This window comes from Callithrix jacchus, chromosome 8, assembly GCF_049354715.1.
Source record: "Callithrix jacchus isolate 240 chromosome 8, calJac240_pri, whole genome shotgun sequence".
Lineage (NCBI taxonomy): Eukaryota > Metazoa > Chordata > Mammalia > Primates > Cebidae > Callithrix > Callithrix jacchus.
The window spans coordinates 37,312,131-37,338,290 of NC_133509.1; the positions used below are offsets into that span (position 1 = coordinate 37,312,131).

Sequence of the window (26,160 nt, forward strand, 5' to 3'; positions counted from 1 at the left end):
TGCCTAGACTTCCTTCTAGGGTTTTTATGGTGCCAGGTCTTATGTTTAAGTCTTTAATCCATCTGGAGTTAATTTTGGTGTAAGGTGTCAGGAAGGGGTCCAGTTTCTGCTTTCTGCACATGGCTAGCCAGTTTTCCCAGCACCATTCGTTGAACAGGGAATCCTTTCCCCATTGCGTGTTTTTGACAGGTTTATCAAAGATTGTATAGTTGTAGATATGTTGTGTTGCCTCTGTTGCCTCTGTTCTGTTCCATTGGTCTATATCTCTGTTTTGATACCAGTACCATGCTGTTTTGATTACTGTAGCCTTGTAGTATAGTTTGAAATCCGGTAGTGTGATGCCCCCCGCTGTGTTCTTTTTCCTTAGAATTGACTTGGCTATGCGGGCTCTCTTTTGGTTCCATATGAAGTTCATGGTGGTTTTTTCCAGTTCTGAGAAGAAAGTCAATGATAGCTTAATGGGTATAGGATTGATTCTGTAAATTACTTTGGGCAGTATAGCCATTTTTACGATATTAATTCTTCCTAACCATGAACATGGAATGTTTCTCCATCTGTTTGTGTCCTCTCTGATTTCGTTGAGCAGTGGTTTGTAGTTTTCTCTGAAGAGGTCCCTTATGTTCCTTGTGAGTTGTATTCCAAGGTATTTTATTCTTTTTGTAGCAATTGTGAATGGCAGTTCGTTCTTGATTTGGCTTTCTTTAAGTCTGTTATTGGTGTAGAGGAAGGCTTGTGATTTTTGCACATTGATTTTATATCCTGAGACTTTGCTGAAGTTGCTTATCAGTTTCAGGAGTTTTTGGGCTGAGGCGATGGGGTCTTCTAGGTATCATTTCGTCTGCAAATACAGACAATTTGGCTTCCACCTTTCCTATTTGAATACCCTTTATTTCCTTTTCTTGCCTGATTGCTGTGGCTAGAACTTCCAGTACTATATTGAATAGGAGTGGTGACAGAGGGCATCCTTGTCTAGTGCCGAATTTCAAAGGGAATGCTTCCAGTTTTTGCCCATTAAGTATGATATTGGCTGTTGGTTTGTCATAAATAGCTTTTATTACTTTGAGTTCCGTTCCATCGATACCGAGTTTATTGAGGGTTTTTAGCATAAAGGGCTGTTGAATTTTGTCAAATGCCTTCTCTGCATCAATTGAGATAATCATGTGGTTTTTGTTTTTGGTCCTGTTTATGTGGTGAATTACGTTTATAGACTTGCGTATGTTGAACCAGCCTTGCACCCCGGGATGAATGCTACTTGATCATGATGAATAAGTTTTTTGATTTGCTGTTGCAATCGGCTTGCCAATATTTTATTGAAGATTTTTGCATCTATGTTCATCATGGATATTGGCCTGAAGTTTTCTTTTCTTGTTGAGTCTCTGCCGGGTTTTGGTATCAGGATGATATTTGTCTCATAGAATGATTTGGGAAGGATTCCTTCTTTTTGGATTATTTGGAATAGTTTCAGAAGGTATGGTACCAGCTCCTCTTTGTGTGTCTGGTAGAACTCGGCTGTGAACCCATCTGGACCTGGGCTTTTTGTGTGTGGTAGGCTCTTAATTGCTGCCTCGACTTCTGACCTTGTTATTGGTCTATTCATAGTTTCAGCTTCCTCCTGGTTTAGGCTTAGGAGGACACAGGAGTCCAGGATTTTATCCATTTCTTCCAGGTTTACTAGTTTATGCACATAGAGTTGTTTGTAATATTCTCTGATGATAGTTTGAATTTCTGTGGGATCTGTGGTGATTTCCCCTTTATCATTTTTTATTGCATCTATTTGGTTGTTCTCTCTTTTCTTTTTAATCAATCTGGCTAGTGGTCTGTCTATTTTGTTGAACTTTTCAAAAAACCAGCTCTTGGATTTATTGATTTTTTGAAGGGTTTTTCTTGTCTCAATCTCCTTCAGCTCAGCTCTGATCTTAGTTATTTCTTGTCTTCTGCTGGGTTTTGAGTTTTTTGATCTTGCTCCTCTAGCTCTTTCAATTTTGACAATAGGGTGTCAATTTTGGATCTCTCCATTCTTCTCATATGGGCACTTATTGCTATATACTTTCCTCTAGAGACTGCTTTAAATGTGTCCCAGAGATTCTGGTATGTTGTGTCTTTGTTCTCATTTGTTTCGAAGAACTTCTTTATTTCTGCCTTCATTTCGTTGTTTATCCAGTCAACATTCAAGAGCCAGTTGTTCAGTTTCCATGAAGCTGTGCGGTTCTGGGTCGGTTTCTGAATTCTGAGTTCTAACTTGATTGCACTATGGTCTGAGAGGCTGTTTGTTATTATTTCAGTTGTTTTGCATTTGCTGAGCAGTGCTTTACTTCCAATTATGTGGTCAATTTTAGAGTAGGTGTGATGTGGTGTTGAGAAGAATGTATATTCTGTGGATTTGGGGTGGAGAGTTCTGTAAATGTCTATCAGGTTTGCTTGCTCCAGGTCTGAGTTCAAGCCCTGGATATCCTTGTTGATTTTCTGTCTGGTTGATCTGTCTAATATTGACAGTGGAGTGTTAAAGTCTCCCACTATTATTGTGTGGGAGTCTAAGTCTCTTTGTAAGTCGTTAAGAACTTGCCTTATGTATCTGGGTGCTCCTGTATTGGGTCCATATATGTTTAGGATCGTTAGCTCTTCTTGTTGTATCAATCCTTTTATGTAATGGCCTTCTTTGTCTCTTTTGATCTTTGTTGCTTTAAAGTCTATTTTATCAGAGATGAGAATTGCAACTCGTGCTTTCTTTTGCTCTCCATTTGCTTGGTAAATCTTCCTCCATCCCTTTATTTTGAGCCTCTGTGTATCCTTGCATGTGAGATGGGTTTCCTGGATACAGCACACTGATGGGTTTTGGTTTCGTATCCAGTTTGCCAGTCTGTGTCTTTTGATTGGTGCATTTAGTCCATTTACATTTAGGGTTAATATTGTTATGTGTGAATTTGATACTGCCATTTTGATGCTAGCTGGCTGTTTTGCCCATTAGTTGATGTAGATTCTTCATTTTGTTGATGCTCTTTAGCATTTAGTGTGTTTTTGGAATGGCTGGTAATGGTTGTTCCTTTCTATGTGTAGTGCCTCTTTTAGGAGCTCTTGTAAAGCAGGCCTGGTGGTGACAAAATCTCTGAGTACTTGCTTGTTCACAAAGGATTTTATTTTTCCTTCACTTATGAAGCTAAGTTTGGCTGGATATGTAATTCTGGGTTGAGAGTTGTTTTTTTAAGGATGTTGAATATTGGCCCCCACTCTCTTCTGGCTTGTAGAGTTTCTGCCGAGAGATCTGCTGTGAGTCTGATGGGCTTTCCTTTGTTGGTGACCTGACCTTTCTCCCTGGCTGCCCTTAGTATTTTCTCCTTTATTTCAACCTTGTTGAATCTGAAAATTATGTGCCTTGGGGTTGTTCTTCTTGCCGAATGTCTTTGTGGTGTTCTCTGTATTTCCTGCAATTGAGTGTTGGCCTGTCTTGCTAGGTGGGGGAAATTTTCCTGGATGATGTCCTGAAGAGTATTTTCCAGCTTGGATTCATTCTCTTCGTCCCCTTCTGGTACACCTATCAAACGTAGGTTAGGTCTCTTCACATAGTCCCACATTTCTTGGAGACTTTGTTCATTCCTTTTTGCGCTTTTTTCTCTGATCTTGGTTTCTCGTTTTATTTCATTACGTTGATCTTCGACTTCTGATATTCTTTCTTCTGCTTGGTCAATTCGGGTATTGAAACTTGTGCACGCTTCGTGAAGTTCTCGTATTGTGTTTTTCAGCTCCTTCAATTCATTCATATTCCTCTCTAAGGTATCCATTCTTGTTATCATTTCCTCAAATCTTTTTTCAAGGTTCTTAGTTTCTTTGCATTGATTTAAAACATATTCTTTTAGCTCACAAAAGTTTCTCATTATCCACCTTCTGAAGTCTAATTCCGTCATTTTGTCACAGTCATTCTCCATCCAGCTTTGTTCCCTTGCTGGTGAGGAGTTTTGGTCCTTTCTAGGAGGCGTGGTGTTCTGGTTTCGGGTGTTTTCCTCCTTTTTGCGCTGGTTTCTTCTCATCTTTGTGGATTTATCCACCTGTCATCTGTGTAGCTGCTGACTTTTCGATTGAGTATCTGAGTGGACACCCAGATTGTTGATGATGAAGTATTTCTGTTACTTGGTTTTCCTTCTACCAGTCTAGCCCCTTCACTGTACCATTGCTGAGGTCCACTCCAGGCCCTTCTTGTCTGGGGTGCACCTATAGCAGCTGCGGAACAGCGAGGGATGCTACCAGTTTCTTTTTCTGCTATCTTTGTCCCAGAATGATGCCTGCCAAATGTCAGTCTTTTGGATATAGAGGGGTCAGGGAGCTGCTTGAGGAGACAGTCTGTACTTTGTAGGAGTTCAAGTACTGAGCTGTGAGCTCTGTTGTTCATTCAGGGCTGTTAGGCTGCTATGTTTAATTCTGCTGCAACATAACTCATAAAAAAACCCTTTTTTTCTCAGATGCTCTGTCTGGGGGGGGTTGGGGCTTTCCTTGTGAGTGTCTGCCTCGCCTGCCCATCTAGGAGGCAGTCTAGTCACTATTTGCCTGCCGAGGCTCCGCCCTGCTGGTGTGAGGTTCGCCCTGTTGCTGCAGGCTCTGCCCTTCTGCTGTGGTCTCTGCCCTGTTGCCACAGGCTACGCCCTGCGGCAAAGTCTCTGTTGTACCGAGTTGCCTTGGCAACGGCAGGCTGCGTCAGCAATGGCCGTGTACCTCAGTAGGGGCTGATTGTCTCGGTAATGGCGGACGCCCCTTCCCCACGGAGCTGTGCTTTAAGAAAACCTCCTCACCAGGAGCATTTGGAATCGCCGTTTTGTTTGTCGCACTGCGCTACCCCAAACGCTGTGTCCCTGGGATTTCCTGGGTTGGCTCACTGCCCAAGTCCCGTTCAGTCTCAAGTTCAGCCCTCTCAGGTCTCAGTTTGCCGTTTCAACAGGGCACCCGTAACAGTGCGCTTTTGTACTCCAATGGGCCGGAGCCGCACTGGCTGCCGGCTACACCAGCCAAGACCTCTGCCTGGCATCCCGTGTCTCTTTTATACCTGGGAATTTCCCCTTTCTGTGGGAAACTAAGATCCATCTGGAAATGCGTCCCCGACTCACCCTCTCCACGCATCCAGCGAGAGCTTCAATCCTAGGTTGTTCTCACAGCACCATCTTCAGTCCTCCCTCTGTTTTTTTTTTAATGTGTTGATGTCTAGTTCTTGTTCTAGATTATTGTGCACATTTTTGTTATTCTATTATATTTTTCTCAATGGAAAATAAGATCCATACAGTATACACTGTTTTATAATTCTTTTCATATGCTTGCAATACGTTGGGGTCATTTCTCTAAAAGTAGAGCGTCATTGGTAGAGGCTAGAATACTGATACACAAAACATTGATTTCCAAGCTTTTGTGGTTATAATCATTGGTCTGTTAAATATCCTGAATAGTTAAACCTTGTACACTTCTGCATATAAATTTTCCCTCCTCCCTTTCTTTCTCCCAACATTCATCCAGTAGATGGGAGGAAGTCATCAACAAATGGTTGCTGTCTTAGCTTGGGCTACTATAATAAAATACCACAGACTAGGTGATTTTAACCACAGACACTTATTTCTCTCAGTTTGGAAGCCAAGAAAATCTAAGATCAAGGAGTTGGCAGATTTGGGCCTCTTCTTGGCTTGCAGATGGCCACCTTCTCACTAAGTCCTCATGTGATGAAATAGAGAGAGAGAAAGAAAGAGAGAGGGGGCTCTCATCCATCTCTCTTCCTCATTTACCTTGTTTAAAACAGGGTCAGTGAACCAAGAATTGGCTATGTATTTGTTATGTTTATGTTAATTATAGCGATTAACTTTGGCAGTGAGAGAAGCACAAATTATTATATGCTAATACAAAACTAGAGATGGAGAAGGGAGAGTAGATAGATAAAAGGGCTATCGTGGAGTTTAGAGAGAAATTTTTTAAAATAAATATATGATTTAATTCTTCACCCATGTCCCAAAGCCCGAGAGACAATGCTTAAGTATCAAACAAAAGGTAAGAAATAAAAAGCATGACTATAGTTATTGGAAAAAGTGACCGTTATTTAGTTCTTGTTCCTTTACATTAAGTTTTGATATAAGGATTTAAATGGATTAATGAATAAATAAATAAGCAAATAAACCAGGCTCTTCCCTGAATAAAGATAATGGGATTAAAATAATTATTTTCTCTGTCATAAAATAATTTTGACCTCTAAGAAAAAATCATAATAGGGATCTGAGTACTCTCCAGATATAGATTACAAATCTAGCGGGAATGTCGACAAAAATTAACACTGATGAACTAAGAGAAGATGAATTAAAGTTTTACCCCAGATAAAAGTTTCATGGACACTGAAAAAGAGGTAGTAAGAAATAAATAACATAAAAATCAAAATTATAATACATAAATATAAAAGCAATTTGAATCAACACTTTAGCACTTGAAGAACCGAAAAGAATCTTTTAAAAGTGTGACAGTAAAGAGGAATGAGGCAGGAGGAAGATAATGTAAATTCCACAAAAGTAGAAATTTTTGTCTTTGTTCATTGCTGAATCTCCAGTGCCCTGAAAAATAGTAGGTAGTGAACAGAAGTGATAAAATGAGTGAATGAATAGGAGAAGAGAGCTGACACTGATATAACAATAGTGGGGGGGAAAAGAGAGTATAGAAATAAAACATAAAAATATTTTTATAAAAATACAAGTAGAAACAGAATTGTGATGGAGTGAAGAGAATTTGGGAAGTGATCAACAGAGAAATGAGAGGCTAAAAATAATAAAAGATAAAAAGATACACAGAAGTATTACGGAAGAAAGAAAGAGGGAAGAGAGCAAAGTAGATGATATAAAATATTAAAATTATCAAAAAAGATAGAAATAATATGGACTGGCAAAAAGAGATTCTTTAGATGTTATGATAAAATATAAAGTAAAAGACAAGAGAAACCAGTTACACTGGTTACTCTTACAATACTAGTTAACAGCAGAGCTCAGATTTGAACATAGGCAATCTGATACCAGAATCTCTGTTTTTAACCACTATACGATTAATACTATGCAGACACATAGCTCTGTTTCTAAATTTTAAAAGGAGGAAAATAAAAATAGGCTTTTAAGAAGCTATGAAAAGTTTATAATTTATTTTTCATTTCTCGTTTGTTTTATTCGTTTGTTAATAATATGCCTCAATTCTAAAATAGCTCCACAAGGGCTGGCATCTTTGCTTGCTTTTATCCACTGATATATCCTAAGCATCTATGTGCCTGGAACATAGCAGGTGTTCAAAAATATTTCTTAAATAAATTCTTGGTAGTCATTACTTTTTTACCATTAACTATGAGACAAAGACTTTGTACAGCAAACAAAAAATTAAACATCTAGTCATTTTACTCCTAAATACTTTCAAATATCCAATACTTTGGCAATGCACAAACACAGTCAAACCATAAAAAATAACTACAGAATATGAGTATTTGGTTGGGAAATTCAGACAATGTGAAAAGATTTACAGATAAACCTATACATGAAAAAATGATATAAATGAATATGTTGTTTTATCAAATGCTATCTGATAAAAATTGATGTCTATAAATATAGACTTTGAATACAACTATAAATATGTCCTTTGCATACAAAAATGATACTACTGACATCCTATTAATAAGACATTCTTTGATTTTATTTTATTCTATATTTAGTGAAGAGCTGGCATAAACCTATTATCTTGATTTGATTTGTTTCATTCTCAATTTAAACTAAAAGATTATGTATTGACTACTTCAAATAATTAGAAATTTTTATTTGAAATCATAGATTCTCAAACATGTATAATAATACAGTCTCCATTGTATGCTGAATTTATCTTAATTTTAACTTAAAAATTAAAACATTAAAAAGTCCTGAAACATTGTCATTAGGCTCCAGCACATTTCCATCATTTTTTAAATCAAAATAGTTACAAAAAGTTTGTCCTAAAAGTATTCAACATATTTAACTACAGCATGTGACTGAAGTAAACTTTTATAACTAAGAATGTTTTCATGTAAGGGAACGCAATCCTGTCCCAAAACATTGAACGGAAAAACAAATATAAAAACAGAAAATAGATATTTTTAAAATACGTATTTCTGAAATTGCATTGTTAGCAGTTTAATCATAGCAAATGCTATTTATATTTAAGCATAAATATAAATTATTTATATTCTAAACCACTCAAAATACAAACATACCTAATTAAAAAGCTACCTTTTCTCTGTTTTCTATACCAACATCTTTATTCTGGCCCTTACTTGACATTCCTGAATGCAAAACAAATTCGACCTTCACACTTACAGGTGCATGAATCCAATGGGAAGACTTATCAAGTCCAATAACTCCAGGCAAAGTTCACAATAACACATAATGATGGAAATTGGAACTTTCAACATGAAAATGCATTTTTAATTTTCCCCTCTGATTCAATAATCAAGGAATATTGATGTAAAACCTCTAAAAATTACCTGTCTCAGGTGTGGTACATAAATCAATGAGGTAAGTAAACAAAATTGTTGGATATTCTTTAAGGTGTGAATACATAAGAAAAAAATCTTACAGCAATAATAGTATATAGAAATGTCTGTATAGGACTAGAGTTTTTAAATGTGAAAAAGAATAGAATATTGACAAGAGGGAAAGACTACAATATAGATCCTACTGAAAAAGTATTTATGCACACTTTCCACATTGAAACGTATTTTTCAAATTTCTAGTCTTAAAGTCTGTTCTTAGCCTTCTACATTTCCATAACTGATGTTTTAAAATTATGTATTGGCATATAAAATTAGATGCTCTACTCACCCAATTTTGAAACTTTAAGAATTCTTCAATACTTTTCGGAGGTTCTTGCATTTCCTAATAAAGTAAAATCAATACTGTTCATTGGCACAAATTCAGACTGTTTATAATATTTACAAATAATTTACTTAATATGTTACTCTATTTATCATTTTCAAAGCAGTAAGATATCACAAAATGCTCACTTTGTACCATCTCTCCACTTTGAAAAGGGACATAAATGTTTACATTCTCAGCCTCCAAACCAAATTTTGTAATAGGCTTCCCTCTTATACACTACCCATAGTGAAAAACTCCACATGAATCTTGCTTAAGGCCCTCATTTCAGATTCCTAAAGACTTCCAAGATATTTTGGGGTATCATGGATAGTCTATAATAAATTCAGAGCCAAAAATATAGTATGTTCTTGCTGATTAAGTATTTTTAAAAGCTAATCAGTTACACAGTGAAAATAAATTTAAATATTTGGATGTTTCAGTCTAACAGTTACAAATCACATTTTTTAGTAGTTTCTTTATGATTTCAAAATGTGTTCAACATCAGACAAATTAATTCTAATCAAGACCACACTTTTCTTCTTTTTGCCTTAGAGACTTTGCATACATTCTTTCTTCTGTCTAGAAGTCTCCCTTTCCCAAACTCTCTTCTTCCAATCCCTTCTTGGCCTGTTTAACTCTTACTTCAGATAACACTTTGTCCAGCACAAGCCTTTCTTATCCCCCAAAGTTTTCTCCATGGTGGCATACAGCAGATTATCTCTGTGAGGACAGAAACTATGGTACAATCATGGCTGAATTTTCTAAATTTCACACAGTGGCTGGTTCATAGTCAATGCATAATAAGTACTTGCATGTGCATAAATTAAAGCATAAATGTGTAGATGAAGGACAGTAATGCATAGGTACTTGAAAAATAATAAAAATCCTTCTAGGGAATGAAAATCCAGTGAGAAGAAGGCAAAAGTAAGAGCAATTCAGAAGTTGAATACCCTAATATCCATGGTGATATCACTGGAAAGATTGTATTGCATTTTTATTTATTAAAACACATATTTCTCATCAATATATAAAATGGTCAAGATTACAGAACAACAGGTCATGCTTTATAAAAAAATTCTATAAAAATAACAACATATTTGAGTTGGGAGGATATTTCATTCATCTAAATATATGATCAATGTAAGGAAATATATAACCGATAATGCAAGAAGAAGATAGAGTGCATGTAACAACCATTATAGAAAACGAGTATTTAGTGAGAGTTAAAAATTTAAACAACTGAACTCATGGAGATAGAGATAGAATGCTGGTTGCCAGATGGTGGGTAGGGTAGTGGGAACTAAAGGGAAAGTGTGTATGGTCAATGAGTACAAAAATATAGTTAGGGTCAGACATAGTGGCTCATGTCTGTAATACCAGCACACTTTGGAAGGCCAAGACAGGAGAACTGCTTGAGCCCAGGAGTTTGAGACCAGCTTGAGCAACATAGTAAGAGACCATCTCTATAAAAAAGAAAAAAAAAAAAAAACAAAAAAATGGTAAAAACAAACAAAAAAACAAAAAACCAGAGTGGCTAGCCAGGGTGGCTCATGCCAGTAAGCCTAGCACTTTGGGAGGCCAAGGTAGGTGGATCACTTGAGGTCAATGGTTGGAGAGATCCCCAAACCCCTGTCTCTACTAAAAATACAAAAAAATTAGGCAGGTGTCCCAGCTACTCAGGAGGCTGAGGTGGGAGAATCGCTTGAACCCTGGAGGCAGAGGTTACAGTGAGCCAAGATTGTGCCACTGCACTCCAGCCTGGGCGACAGAGTGAGACTCTCTCTAAAAAAACAAATAAATAAAAAGGTTGAGCTAGATAGAATGAATAAGATCTAATATTTGATAGAACAACAGGCTAACTATAATCAACATTTTAAAATAAATAAAAGAGTATAATTGGAATGTCTGCAACACAAAGAAATGATAAATGCTTGAAATGATGGATACCCTACTTACCTCTGATATAATTATTATACTTTGTATGTCTGTATAAAAAATTAACTTATGTATGTCACAAATATGTATACTTATGATGTACCCTTAAACATTAAAAAATAAAATTAAAAAAAGGAAAACAAATTGTTTAGAAAGAAGCAAAGACACATAGGGATGTGAAGAAAATGTTATGGGAAACAGGAACTCCACAGCTAGTCAGATTGAAAAGAATGAGAGATATGAAAGATGGTGTGCATAAAAGCCTTACAGATAGAAAAATTCTCATGATATAATACCTTCAGGGATAGTGAGTACAGCAATTTGGCTAGAAGGAACTTGCAATACATTAAAAAATATACAGAATTAAACTTAATGAAAACAATTTAAGTATAGACTTTTTTTTTGTAATGGCTGTCAAATCATTCCTAGTACAAAGAACCAAAAATAATATGCATATTTAAATTAAAGGGAATTAGAAAAAAGGAATTAAGAAAGTTAAATTTGCATAGGAAAGTCCCAATTAATTTCAAAATTCTGTGTCTCTCTTGGAATTTTAAAGTTTTGGAATTTAAAATTAAAAGAAGGAATTTAAAGTTAAAAGAATTGGAATTTAAAAGAATCTTGGAATTTAAAGTTAAAAGAAGGTAAGGTATAAATTAAATAGATTTCTATTTTTGGTAGGATGTAGAAGGATATAAAACACCTCACTCTTAAAACCTGAGAAAGTTACATTTGTCTTTTCTAAGTTCCTTTCTCAGAAAATTAACCATCAGGCCTCCCAGATAGTGTTAAGGAACTGAAATGTACCAAATCAGTGTATCTTGAAAATAAGCCTCTAGATTCCTTACCATCACCTATCATGACTGCCTAACTGACGACCTGTTTCCTGTTTACAACCGTCTCCTCACCACCCTCCCTAATTCCTGTTTTCCCACACATGGTTACATGTCTTCCCTGCTATATGAAATCCTAATTTTAGTCAGTCAGGGAGATGGATTTGAGACTGATCTCCCATCTCCTAGGCTGCAGCACCCAATTAAAGCTTTCTTCCTTGGCAATATACTCATCTCAGTGATTGGCTATCTCTGCAGTGAACAACAAGACCTAGACCAAACCCTTGGTATTTCAGTAACAAAGCCATCTCTACCTGTGAGCCTTGATTACCTGAAATTCCAAGAGAAATATGACATTTATAAGTGAACATAAAGCTGTGGCAGCTTCCTTACCCTGGGGCCAGCTCTGCAGATCTTTTGACACTTTTGCTGGCCTGCCATGGTACAGTAAGTTTGCAGAAATGAAGAGAAATCAGCTGGGCCTTAGGCATCAATGTGAGTTGGGGAACCAAACTGGAGTATGAAAGACACCAAAATGCAAAAATAAATGACTCAGCCAAACAATTCCTTTCCCCTCAACCCCAAACCTCACTTCTGACTTTCACCAAGTGATATTCAATTGGCTCTGTGTCTCCATTCAAATCTCATGTTGACCAAAAAAAAAAAAAAAATTGCATACTGGCTAAACCAAAAAATAAATAAATAAATCTCATGTTGAACTATAATCCCCAGTGTTGGAGGTGTGGCCTGGTAGGAGGTGGTTGGATGCTTTCTAATGGTTTTGCAGCATTCCCCTAGTGCTGCTTTGTAATAGACTTCTGACGAGATCTGATTGTTTAAAACTGTATACCATCTTGCCCTTCACTCTTTTCCTCCTGCTCCAGGGATGGAGGATGTGTCTGCTTCCTCTTCACCTTCTGCCATGATTGTCAGTTTCCTGAGACCTCCCCAGCCATGCTTCCTGTACAGCCTGTGGAACTGTGAGTCAATTAAACAGCTTTTCCTTATACATTACCCAGTCTCAGGTAGTTCTTTATAGCAATGTGAGAACAGACAAATACACCAAGAAAGCAGCAGTGGAGATGGGGCTGGAAAATATATTTTCTGCTCATGAACTTGGAGGTTCTACTATGTCATATGACAAAGGGCATGCATACAACAAGAAATGGACCCAGGAAGGCTAGTAATATAAGCTACTATAACGTTTATAAAAAAGATTGGGCTGGGAGTGGTGGCTTACACCTGTATTCCAAGCACTTCGGAAGGCTGAGGCAGGTGGATCATTTGAGGTCAGGAGTATGAGACCAGCCTGGCCAACAAGGCGAAACCCCATTTCTAATAAAAATACAAAAATTATCCAGGCATGGTAACACACACCTGTAATCCCAGCTACTCGGGAGGCTTAGGAGAGAGAATCATTTGAGCCTGGGAGGTGGAAGTTGTGGTGAGCCAAGACTGTGCCACTGCACTCCAGGCTGGGCAACAGAGTGAGACCCTGTCTCAAAAAAAAAAAAAAATTTTGGCCTGAATTTGTCTCTCTTATAATGTGAAGATTTGAATAAGGCCATTATGGTCTCAAAAAGAATGAGTTGGGAAATGCCTCTGTTTTTTCTGTTATCTGAAAGAATTTAAAAATCTGAAAGATCAGTGCTATTTCTTCCTCTCTTCCTTAAATGTTTGGTAGACACTGCTAGTTATGTTCCCTGAACCTGAACCTGAAATTATGGGGGAGTTTTAAATTAAGGATACTGTTATAGACCTGATCATGTTCCCACCCCAAATTCATATATTGAAGTCCTAACACTTTTAACAATATGTGACTTTATTTGGAGACGGAACCTTTGAGGAGATAATTAAGGTTAAAAGAGGCTATAAGAGTGGGGCTCTAATCTGATTAGTGTCATTATAAGAATAGACAACAGAGATCTTGCTTGCTCATGTCCTCTTTCTCTCCATAGACACACAGATATTTTATCTGTAAAAATATCTAGAACTGTGAAATAATAAACTTTGTGTTGTTTTAAGTCACTTTGTTTGTTTGCTTTTTGTTACAATAGCAATAAGAAACTAATATGAGGAGAAAGAGTGATTTTTTTCTCAGTATTTTACAGAAGTGAAAAATGCCACACACTTAATTCATGCTTTGTCTGTATAAGAGAAGAGGCTTTGTAAGGACATGGTAAGAAGGCAGTAGTCTACAAGCCAGGAAGAGAGGATTCACTAGAAACTAATACTGATGGCAGCTTGGTCTTAGATTTTTGGCCTTCAGACCTGTGAGAAAATAAACTACTGTTGCTTAATTCATCCACTCTGTGGTATTCTATTATAGCATCCTAGGTAGACTGATACAGATATAATCTACCAAAATTAATATAGGATTATCCAGCTATTCTATTACTTCTTATATTAATTTTGGTAAATTTTTTTTTAGAAAAATTAAAATGTCAAGTATTTTGATATAAATATTTATTCTTAGTATCTTCTTCTTATCTTTGCAATCTGTAGTGTCTGTGGTGATGTTTCATTTTTCATTTCTGAAATTTGTACTTGAGTTTTCTTTTTCTATCTTGATCAGTCTATCTAAAGGCTTATCAATTTTATTAATCTTTGCAAATAACCACTTTTGGCCTTGCTGCTTTTCTTTAGTGCATATTTGTTTTTAATTTTATTGATTAATTCTTATTTTTATTGGTCCTTTTTCTTCTTTAAATATTTGAGAAACTTCCAATGATAAACCTTGCTCTACTATGAAGCTGACTGCTTGACAATTCCTGTTCAGTCACTATGAGCTTTTCATCACCATTGTAATTCTTGTTTTTCAAAATAAATAGAAAGCTAAAGACTATTAGACATTTATGGAATAATTGTGAAATGAAAAATATAAAAACAAAAAAATAGAGACCCAAACAAATAAAATCTAGGTATATATAGACAATGTGGGGAACAGAAGGAAACTTCAAAAAAGTCTTTAAGATTCTTAGAGAGCTATAATAAGATAATGCATCCCTGAAACAAAAACTGCATGTTATAAATGAGTACAGAATAAGAAAAAATGCAAAGTACAAACATAATGATAAAAATTATTCAACAAAATTCTGGTGAAAAATAGTGGAGGAAATCTTTAGAAACCAGAATAAAAATGTTAAAGTAAACAAGAATCAGAGAATAAAAAACAATAATTTAGAGGATTATGCCAGGAAAATGACTTTCAATCTGTAAATTTAAATACAGACATGGCATGAATTAAGTGTGTGGCATGTTTCATATTTGCAACATACTAAAAAAAAATTTCCCCCATAATAGTTTCTGATTGCTACTGTAACAAACAGCAAACAAAGAGGCTTAAAAAAAAAACAAAAAACCCAAGTTTATTATTTCACAGGTCTAGAGGTCAGAAATCTGAAATGGGTCTGCAGGGCTATATTCCGTGTGTGTGTGTGTGTGTGTGTGTGTGTGTGTGTGTGTGGTGTGTGTGTGAGACAATTTTGTTTCTGTCACCCAGATTAGTAAATTTATTTGTGTAATAGAAAACCCCAAAATATCAATGGTTTAATACACGTTTTTTTCTTCCAAAAGATCTTTTTGTGAGAAAAGGGGCTTCTAGAAGCTATCCTTTGCTCAGAGCTCCTCCCTCTAACTTCAAAGCTAGCAGTGTAGAATCTTCTCCCCTCTCTGACATCTCGTCTCCCTCTTATAACGACTCTTTAATGATGTCCAGCCACCCAGACAATATTTAGGGTAATTTTCCCATCTCCTTAATCACATATGAAATTCCTTTTGCCATATAAGATAAAATATCAGTAGGTTCCGGAGATTAGGATATGTACATCTTTGGGGGCCATTATTCTATCTACCACACTCCCATTTACCTTTTTTCAGGAAGGTACTAGAGAACGTAGTTCATTTTTTGAAAAGAATTAAGTGAAGAAAAAAGAAACAAGTGATCTAATGCACAGGAGAGCAGTGATATATTGGATAAACCAGCAATCCTGAATAAACTAAATGTTGTAATGCTCTAGGAGGAATATCTGTAAGGAAAAAAAATCTACTAGATTAACTGATATATTTTACTGTGATGCTTTAGCAGTTTGCCAAAGTATTTCAGGACAGATTAATAATAAATACATTAAAAATGGGAGTTACTAAGAGAAAGGAAAGTAAACGATTGTATTAAAAGTTAATGTAATCTTAGTATACTATGTGGCTTAGGGTTGAATGACATTTACCTAGACAGTAGTGGTAACACTAAACGTTGATTTATTCAAATCCTATGATATCACTATATGGAGAGGTGAAGGGACAAGAGTGTATGAGGTAGAAAGGGAATGTTCACATACTTGGAGGTGGTGGTGTTACTAAAGACCTATGTCACTGTCTTCCATAGGAGAAAGTCAACGGGTAATGTCTGAAATTAGAAAAAGCAAGAAATTACAATGTAAGTATATTTAGACATAGGGAGGAACAGAAGAAATATTTAAAATACTTGAATTTTCCTTTGGTGAGAATTGAGAATAGAGTGGAAGGGTTGGGGACTACAGGGTTTTCCTTAACCTAGAACATGGCAAACTGTTAGTGCTCACCAATATGTGTATGTTTCTCTATATTTCCCAGACTCCCTTGCAGTTAAAGTGGTGGCCTTGGGACTAAATTCTGACCAATAGAATGTGGTCAAATTGATATATCATTTTCAGGGTTGACCTCTATAATTTCTTGGGTGATATTTGCCATTCTTTCTTGTCACATAAGCTATGGACCTCAGGTCCTAGAAGGCAGAAGAACCATTCAAAATAAAAACATTTGGCCTTGAATTTAATATTTCATCTGACTAGAAATAGCCACAATGGATCTTTTGTGAGAAAAAAAACCATGTGAATTAAACCATTGATATTTTGGGGTTTTCTATAATAGAAGTAAATTCATTATGCTGGTTTTAAAACATGGACAAGAATTATTTGCTAATCCTTTTAGAAGAGGGATCTGTGTCTTCTTTCCTAAAATGGAACAGGACTTGTGACTCAATTGTAAGCAAAAGAAAGTGAGGGAAGTAGCACCGTGTTACTTTTTGAGGCAAGGTCAGAAAAGGACAGGCAATTTTTGCCTAGTTCATTGCAAAACTCCCTTTGGAGCTCTGAGTCAAAGGTAAGAAGTCTGATTACCTTGCTGCCATACTGTGAGGAAGCCCTAGCCATATGGAGAGTTATAGAAGCTCTGCTAGCATGCCTACCCACTCTAGTCTTCCTAATTGAATTACCAAAAAAAAGCAATGACTGTGACCTACTGACAATACCACCTGTGAGCATAATAAAATGTTTGTTTCAAGCCACCATATTTTGGAGTAATTTATTCCATGGCAACAGCAAACCAATGCTCTATCTAACAAGTAGTATCATTTGCTTTTTAATCTATACAATTTAAGTACTTTAATAAAACTTAAGAGTTAACTAAAAAGGAAAATGATTGTGAATTATTTATTCCTGACTTAGAGACTTTGCTCTTCTACATTCCTTACCAGAAAGTTCACCTTTCTCCCTAAAACACTGGCTTTCAAACTTTTATAGTTTGAAATACACTAAGAAGCCCTAGTGTACACATACATGCTGTATAATTGATATCAAGCCCTAGTACACACATACATGCTATCTAATTGAAATCTCCATAAAGCAGTACTTTACTAAGTAATATTAAATTTACTCACATGCACTGATATTTTCGATCTATACTGTTTATTTTTTTAAGTGCTTACAAATGGATCAAGACCCCACTAATGGGTCCCACATAATCCCCTTTACCATTGAAAAACACTGTCCTAAACCTAAATCATTCTTCGAGGCCTTACCCAAGCCTGAAAAAGAAGCCTTTCGTGACCACTCCATTCTGAGCTTTCTTGAAATTCCTATAATTTATGAAATTGCATTTTAATCTTGGTAGTAAGAATATCGCATTTTCTGTACTACCCATGCTTTACTTGTATTGTGAGCACTTCTAGGGCATTGTAATATCCTTTATCTACCACTTGATAAATTCAGAATACTCAATAAACATTGCTCAACATTTGATCGTTGTGTTTCAAAATCTTAGCTGTTAGAGTGCACTTCAATTTGGGCATTCTTTGGGAAGAGGCAGGATAAATGGTCTAGTAACTTATCAACATATCACACTTAACTTTAGACTGGAAAAGCATACAAAGTACTCTTAACTCTGTATCGGTGTTTCTGTGCAAACCAAATCATAAAGATACAAATGATTTTTCTAATAGTTTTCATTACCATACAGCGCACGAAATAATGATACTGATATAGCCACGAAAGCGTAATAGAACCAAGTTCTTATAACTAAAATATCTTCGAGATGGATAAAATGCAAACTTTTTTCTGGGAACAACATTTCTTCACAACTCACTGCAACTATGCCTTCACAGTATCTTTCGAGAACCGCGTCCCAATTATGTTGCCCCAGCAAGGATCAGGAGGAAACTGGTTGAAAGGCTGCGAGGCGTGAGCCAGGTCCCAGACGAACTTGGCCCTGCCCCCGCCGGAGCCTCTCGGGAGCTGTACGGCAAGGCCGCTGAGTGTGAGGGTGAGGCAGAACTTCCCGTTTAACCCCGCCCTGCTGTCGTTCCCGCTCTTGGCTTCAGCCGCGCGAACTGCGGCACGCCGGCCCCGGCCCTAGCAACAACACTAGTAACGGCCTGGTTCCTCCCTCTGGTGTTACCGGGAAAGCGCTCCGTCTGGTCCGTGCGCGATCACGGCCCGGCGCGCGCCCTGGGCTCGGGTGGAGTTGACGACGCGTGGAGCTGCTCGACTCGTGGGTGTGCAGGTCTGAGTACCACTCTGATTCCTGATGCAGGTCTCTGCGCGTGGAGCGTGGTCTGGCCCCAGAGTTGCGGCAGCGGGAAGTGGACATTCCTTGTCAGGACCCTAGCGGAGATCATGCTGGGTGTCGCCTGTGACAGGGATCCTCGGTCCCTGCGCGGGCTCTTGTTTTTTGTTAGGATGTTGCGGGCCCTTTGGGAAAAAGGTTTCCGAATTTTTCCTCAAAAAACAGTTATTTTTTCCTACCAATGATTTTCAGTGCATTCCGCGCCAACGAAAGTTTGTCCTGGCAAAGTCAGTTCCCTAGCAACCCCATTCTCTATTTTTTTTTTTTTTTTTTTAGTATTTGGAGTGGTTTGTGGGGGTTATCACGAAAGGGGAAGAGTAGTACAGACGTAGAATTAGCGATGCCATGCACTGTATTTAAAATACTGAGGTTGTCGTTACGTAATAAGCAAAAGAGCCTGTTTCTTACGTCTAAATTATTTATTGGGAATGTAGGACAAATAAGGAAGTATATTAACATTTTCAGGCGCCAGGACCACAAAGTTGGATGGTAAAATCAGTACCTCAGATCGCAACATTTAAGGACTAACCCAATGCACCATGAAAATGAAGGCAAGACCGTCTGCTACCATATGGTGGGTGGTGTGGGAGCGACCATTAATCCTATATTAAAAAAGGGTACTACCTTGAATTGTGAAAAATGAATGTTGGACCTGGAGGTCCTATGTGACCAGGTTCTTAAAAATACTCTAGCAAGAAAATCTGAAGTGGTTTTTATCTAGTACTGAATTGGTCCACAATATAGGATAGGGGAGTATATACATATAATGCTCCATTGGGAAGGAGGTGAGTCAGTTTACAATAATGAAAGAGGTAGAAGCTTTTTCTGTTATTATTTTGGAAAAAAAAGAAATTGCCAGCGTGCCACCTGTGCTAGGCTGCAGATGGCCCATAAAGGTAGTTTGTCAGATACTTCAGTAGCAAGATGCTTACTGGATGTGTTTTGCAGAATGGTTTTAATTTGGTTAACAAGGGTTAATCGAATTCCTCCTGTTGCATAAGAATCATGAAAAGGTGAGATCAGGAAAGGATCTTCTCTTACAGAGTTGAATGCTAGAGGGGCCAGCTTCACGAAAGTACCTCTACAATAAGTGCATTTTTCTATGTCAAATATGTGTAATCAATAATAAGTACTCAAAGATAAAGAGCTTTAAGACCTTGCCATGGCCCATCTATGAGTTAATAAGAAACTGAATTAGAGTCCTGACTTTGAGAGTGAAGATAGAGAATTATGTACAAGGTAGAATTGATGCAAACTTGGTGAGCATAATTACTTTGGGGTGGAAATTGGGTAGAAGGAGGAATAAAAAATTAACGTATTTTCAGCCTTAAGTTCCAGGAAGATGGACACACCGTCAAGGTGTTAAAATTGTTAGTTCCATAGGAATAGTCTTTATGTTTTCTAAGTCTTTTTAGCTCCTATGACTCAAATTGTATTTTCTTGCACATATTTGATGTTAACAGGTATGTTTTAAAGATTTTAAATAGCCACATTTGTAACATGATTTACTCACAGTTGAGGCAGGCTGTTAGCTAGGCAGGCTGTTAGCTAGATGTCCTGATCATATAGTTTCAGAGATCTTTGGAGGGAGCTGCCCATGATTTACAATTGCTAGCCTCTTCTATGTGGTCACCTCAGCCATAAGTGAGAGGATGTAGGGTGAACTAGAAGATGGAGCCATTAACATTTCTCTTTTAGTGTCTTACAGGTATTTGTGGTGTTTGATTTTTGTAGAGGAAGGTTATTTATATAAGGCTTCACTAATATCCATTTAGTTATTTGGATAGGAGGTCCGTGAACTACAAAATGGTATTTCTGAGGCATCTGTAAGACGAATGAACTTTGAGGGCCCTAGAATAACTCCAAAAGCTCACCAGTAGTTTTCTGCTAAATGTCAAGCAACCACAGTAACTGTCATGACATCACAGGAACTGCATTTTTCTGTCCCACTATGTCTAGGTTTTTGAATGACACATGCAGTTCCACTAAATAGCTACTGGAATACCCAGGGAAATAAGTCAGGTTGAGTTAGTCCAATCAACTTTCTTTTTTTTAGGATGAAACCCATCATCTGAGTAACTCAGGATTATGAAATCCTCAAAATGTTTCTCTGTAAGAACCACAAGCAACACCAGAACAAACTCAAAGAGGGTTTAGGTGAAACTTAGCTTTGTATGTGCAGCAAAGAGATGCCAATAGAGCATTTGCTTTTCTTTTTTTTTTTTTTTAAATTTTTTATTGGATTATAGGTTTTGGGGTACATGAGCAGAGCATGCAAGACAGTTGCGTAGGTACACACATGGCAGTGTGCTTTGCTTTTCTTCTCCCCTTCACCCACATTTGGCATTTCTCCCCAGGCTATCCCTCCCCACCTCCCCCTCCCACTGGCCCTCCCCTTTTCCCCCCAATAGACCCCAGTGTTTAGTACTCCCCTTTCTGTGTCCATGTGTTCTCATTTTTCATCACCCACCTATGAGTGAGAATATGCGGTGTTTCATTTTCTGTTCTTGTGTCAGTTTGCTGAGGATGATGTTCTCCAGATTCATCCATGTGATTTCTGAGGACTATTAGGATCTCTTCCCCAACTTTCTTTCTCTTCTGTTTTAGAGATAGGATCTCACTTTGTTGTCCAGGCTGTTCTTTAACTCCTGTGCTCAAGTGATCCTCCCACCTTGATGTCCCAAATGCTTATAGGCATGGGCCACCATGCCTGCCCCTTCCCAAACTTGGAACTTCTTTACCTCAGTTATAGTTAGACTCTAGGAAAGTTCCAAACCTCCTGAAATTGTGTGCAAAATATTGTGTCTGTATATGCATTTTCTAGGGATGAGGTTTAAGATTTTAATGTGATTCCTAAAAGGATCTGAGACTCAAGAAAAGATGGCATCTTAATTTATTGCACTTCTAGTCATTGAGGGCATGTTCACAAAGATTGAAGCCATTTTTAGGCAGGTGATTTAGAGTCGCGGTCAGAAGTAGGTAAGATTTTCTATTTGTGAGGCAGGAAGAAGGGATTGGACCATTGTTCTTAAATACTGCTTTCTTACCCAAAAGGTAAATCTGTGCCTAATCAGTACACAGCAAAAATATTTGCTATATTTTGGTTTTCCCCTTTGGGTACATTTGGCAAATACCTTTTTCTACTATAACTGGTATCTTTGCATCTTTTTATTTGGGTCTCAAGTTCACTGGGACTTGCAATCTTTTAAAAAAAATTCATGTGATGAGTAATTAAATTAGGGGCATTAACTTCTTGTCAACAAATTATGTTGTACTTTGTGTTTCTCTGGACTTTTTGTTCACTTTGTATTTGGGAGACCACAAAGTGTTTCCTATTGAAGTCACAGCATTTCTCTTGTCACTGTTACTACTGAAAGCGGCTGGAGCTTCATAGTTAAACCACAATGCCAGAAGGCTTTATAATAAGAGAATTATTTTACAGCTGTGGAATGCATATCGAATCAATAGGGCCCCAGTGTTGTTTCTCCTTGAAAGATATCTTCCTTACAGGATATACAGATAACAATTTTGGCAGCCATCACCCTTCTTTGAAGAAAATATTAAGTGGGAAAGTTATTTTACTGTTCTTCGCTAGTACTAAAGAATCTGAATGATGTTTGTTTTTAAAAAGCATAAATTCTTAGAGTAAGTGGACATTAATATTACTCTATACATTTTTTAAATTTATAAGATAATATATTTCACCTTGTGGGATATTTTATAAATTATAATTAGTAATAGATGCCTCTTATTTTTTAGTGGGTATTTAGTTGTATGTGTATATGCACACATGTACACACAAACATAAGCAGTGTGTTTTAAGTTGGAGAGTGCTATATCGTTAAGAATATATCCAACTAAATTTTGCTGTTTCCACTGGAACCTTCTATTTTTCATTAATGTCAATTCAAAGTCAGAGCCAACAGGGTTAAATATATCCTTGTCTGATATTAAGATGAAACCATTGTGTTACTAATATCTGGAAAACAAAATTGCCATCTCTGGAATGAAAAAGGGTTCTTGAAAAATGGATTGTCAACACCTAAACTTTATATTTGAAATAGCTTTGAGTTTATTGCTTTTAATCTTATGTTTTAAAGTATGCCAATTTAGTGGTTTAAAACGTGTATTAATAAGTACTAAAACAGCACACAACTGTGACTTAAATTGAATAATTTTTATTGTACAGACTGAGTAAAATGTTTTCTGTTTTTATTTTGTCTCCTCTCGACACTCTTTTTTACAGTGCACCTATGATATGTATTTTAGAGATAGCTGTTAAACTTTGGTTTGAATGAAGAATGTCTCTCAATCCACCTATATTTCTCAAACGAAGTGAAGAAAATAATTCAAAATGTGTGGAAACAAAACAGTCACAAACTACTTCCATAGCTTCAGAAGATCCCCTTAAAAACTTATGTTTAGCATCTCAGGAAGTTCTTCAAAAAGCTCAGCAAAGTGGGAGATCGAAATGTCTCAAATGTGGTAGTTCCAGAATGTTCTACTGCTATACATGTTATGTCCCAGTTGAAAATGTACCTATTGAACGGATTCCACTTGTGAAGGTTAGTAAGAAATTTAATTGTTTGAAATTAGGAAAATAGATTTTTAAAAGACATCTCATACATACCTACTCTAATTGATAAAGGAAGTGTATTTAGGGAAAATTTAGTCCTACAGACTACTAAACCTCTTTGTTTTTCTTGTCTCTGGGTCTAAAATGGTGCTTTTAATGAAACCAATTATTTTTTTATTAATAATTATAATTTCTTTACAATATAAGAAAAAATGTGTGATATAAACATATGAATACTAAAAAAAAGTTTATAGACACCCTAAAGGAGCTCCAAAAACTCAGGTCTTTGTACTGCTCCTTGAGAAAATACTATTCTAGTAGAACAACAGTCAGTTTTTACCTAGACTTTTATGACTTAGTCTTATCCTGTACATGCGGATGGAGCAGATTTCATTGACCAAAAGGAAAATAAAATTTAAAAACTAAGACTTATTCATTGGGCTGTGTTATCATTAGAGTGATTTTAAGCCCAATTTAAAAGGTCATTCAAATTGATTGCTAACATCCCAAACTTTAGGAATAAATCAATTAATGTATAAAATTTGACTACTGTTTATTAAGACTTAAGAGAGAGTAAACCCTACACATGGGCTCATTAGAACTTGCCAGTGGAAAAAAATAAATAAGTTGTAGCTTTATTTTTAAATATTTGTTGTGATGATTTTAAAGTTCATTTAAATTTGAAGTAAGAAAAGTACTTTAACACTCACATTTTATTTGAATTTCAATTTAGCCTATATCATCTTCACCAGTCCATGGTGTCCTCAGCATCTAAAATCACACATATAAGCTAATGGAAAGTTTCTTAGCCAAAAAAAAGGAAGTGGGAAATTTAATATAAGCTTCACAGTTTGCTCAGAACAACCAAGAACTTGAGAGTAATAATTATTTTCAAGTTTCCCATTATCTTACAGGAATGTTACATTTTTGAAGTATGGTTTTTGAAGTATATATAGAATTATTCTATCTTATAATTCTCTCATTATTTTGACTGCAGCATTGGATTCAAGAATTTAATATATGTTAAAACATTAGATTGTACACTTTAAATATGTGTAGTTTGAAACATAAAAAAAATAGTTTCGTCCTCCAGGGTAAAAGTGTGCCCAGGATAAATTCCTAGAATCCTATTTTTTTAGTGTGGAATGGGAACTTGAAGATTGTGGGAACTACCAAATAAAACAAAAGGTCATTTAAAAGCTGAAGTCAAGAACACATCTCCAGAGGGTTTCTTATATGTAGTAGGGGAGATGACTTGGCATTTTTTTCATAATCATGGCTGAATGCAGTACTTATATAAGCATTATAATGAGAGCTAAACCAAAAAAAGCTGAAGCGAAATAAGAAAAATGTAATTCAGAAATTCAAGATAATATTATTTTTGCATAGAGACATGTTAGTCGGTAACAACTAATGAAACTTTAAGGGAAATACTTGGGCAACAGTGTGTATAAGGAACAGCATTTCAACTTGAATTTTAGATATGAAGCTTTTTTGCTCAAACTTACATTTTCTTTTAAAATAGCATAAGAGGCCAGGTGCGGTGGCTCACTTTGTAATCTCAGCACTTTGGGAGGCCAAGGCAGGTGGATCACTTGAGATCAAGAGTTCAGCCTGGCCAACATGATGAAAAACCATCTCTACTAAAAAAAATACAACAATTAGCTGGGCATGGTGGCGAGCGCCTGTAATTCCAGCTACATGGGAGGCTGAGGCAGAATTGCTTAACTAGGAGACAGAAGTTGCAGTGAGCTGAGATTGTGCCACTGCACTCTAGCCTGGGTGGTGGAGTGAGACTCCATCTCAAAATAAATAAATAAAAATAAAATTAAGTAGGCAAACCTAGAGTTTATAGGAATTATAAAAATGTCCGTGGCACACATACTGAAATGCAATAACTTAAATGAAAATGACATTGGAGCTTTGCTGTGAGAGAAGATTCTATGTTAAATTAGTTGAAAATAATTGTCCTAATACATGATTAACAATTCCAAGGAAGAAATTTGAGTTTGCTTTGTAACAATCACCATTCTTAATATTCTGGTCTAGAAAAGTATAACTTTTAAACCATATACGTATGTATAGGAATTTATTGTGAGCTTCCTATTTAGCTTTAGAGACCCTTTTTATTAACATACAAATTAATGTTTATATTTGTTTTTTTATTTGTCCATTTTTTACCTTTAGCTTCCATTGAAGATTGACATCATTAAACATCCAAATGAAACAGATGGAAAAAGCACTGCTATACATGCAAAACTCTTAGCACCTGAATTTGTAAACATTTACACGTATCCTTGTATTCCAGAATATGAAGAAAAGGACCATGAAGTAGGCAACTTATTTTTTATAACTCTTCGCATTGGATATAAAAATGAATTTTAACCTCCATTGCCTTTCTGAACTTACTCAAACATAATTTAATATTTTTCTTCATAACCTATCATTATGCTCAGGTAGCATTAGACAATATACAGTATATTTCATTGATATCTTCAAAGATCACATGATTCTAGACTGCTATGCTTTTTGAGTCTCTGCATTTTATAGCTTTTCTGCCTTATGTCTTTAGGTTTTTACTCTTTGCCAATGTTAATGTGCCTGCTTTTACTTTTTCTCCTCTCCTCCTGTCTCTGCTACACAGTTGATCTAATTTGATGCAAACTGGGAAACCAGATTACAAATGTTGTTGGAATTTCTCTAAAAGAAGAAAACTGAGTTAGGATGTTCAGGAATCCTCCTAAATTAAGAGCTTTAGTGCATAGCCTTTATAACATTTCTCTTGGCTGCTGAGAGGCCTTCCTTGCTCATTTTTAGATTCTTAATTGGTTTTCACTTAGTTGCAATTGTCACATTGGTGAGATATTGTGGGTCTTCTTGCTGAAAAGCAATTTTGCAATATGTCTCAGAAAATTAGGCCTTGAGTACTGAAAGAAGCACGTAAACCCTTTTGGTCTCTTCGAGGCCATTTGTTGGTGTGGCTGATCTAGAAACAAAATTAAAAATTCATTCATTTATTTGTTCCAGGAAGAACTTGGTAAATTTTTACTTTCCTATTTATCTCTCT

At 36.4% G+C, this 26,160-nt stretch overlaps 2 protein-coding genes across 24 annotated transcripts in view; one reads left to right on the plus strand and one right to left on the minus strand.

Annotated features, from left to right (window-relative positions):
- Window positions 1-18,598, minus strand: part of FAM227B (family with sequence similarity 227 member B) — a 315,059-nt gene extending 296,461 nt beyond the window's left edge. For 4 of the 7 annotated variants that reach the window (XM_054239629.2, XM_054239628.2, XM_054239627.2 and 1 more), the window contains exons 1-4: window positions 18,038-18,285; window positions 15,976-16,043; window positions 12,032-12,151; window positions 8,835-8,888 (exon numbers count right to left, since the gene is read on the minus strand). In XM_054239629.2, the coding sequence (XP_054095604.2) occupies window positions 8,835-8,888; window positions 12,032-12,079 (102 nt within the window). In that variant the 5' untranslated portion in view covers window positions 12,080-12,151; window positions 15,976-16,043; window positions 18,038-18,285. Of the gene's footprint in view, window positions 1-8,834; window positions 8,889-12,031; window positions 12,152-15,975; window positions 16,044-18,037; window positions 18,286-18,349 lie in introns of those variants that run through there. The other 3 variants (XM_078334215.1, XM_054239626.2, XM_078334214.1) reach the window with 2 other exon arrangements.
- Window positions 18,383-26,160, plus strand: part of DTWD1 (DTW motif tRNA-uridine aminocarboxypropyltransferase 1) — a 42,965-nt gene continuing 35,187 nt past the window's right edge. For 7 of the 17 annotated variants that reach the window (XM_078334221.1, XM_078334224.1, XM_078334225.1 and 4 more), the window contains exons 1-3: window positions 18,383-18,454; window positions 22,764-23,082; window positions 25,281-25,424. In XM_078334221.1, the coding sequence (XP_078190347.1) occupies window positions 22,819-23,082; window positions 25,281-25,424 (408 nt within the window). In that variant the 5' untranslated portion in view covers window positions 18,383-18,454; window positions 22,764-22,818. Of the gene's footprint in view, window positions 18,745-18,982; window positions 19,092-22,027; window positions 22,163-22,763; window positions 23,083-25,280; window positions 25,425-26,160 lie in introns of all 17 variants that reach the window. The other 10 variants (XM_078334227.1, XM_078334222.1, XM_035259625.3 and 7 more) reach the window with 7 other exon arrangements.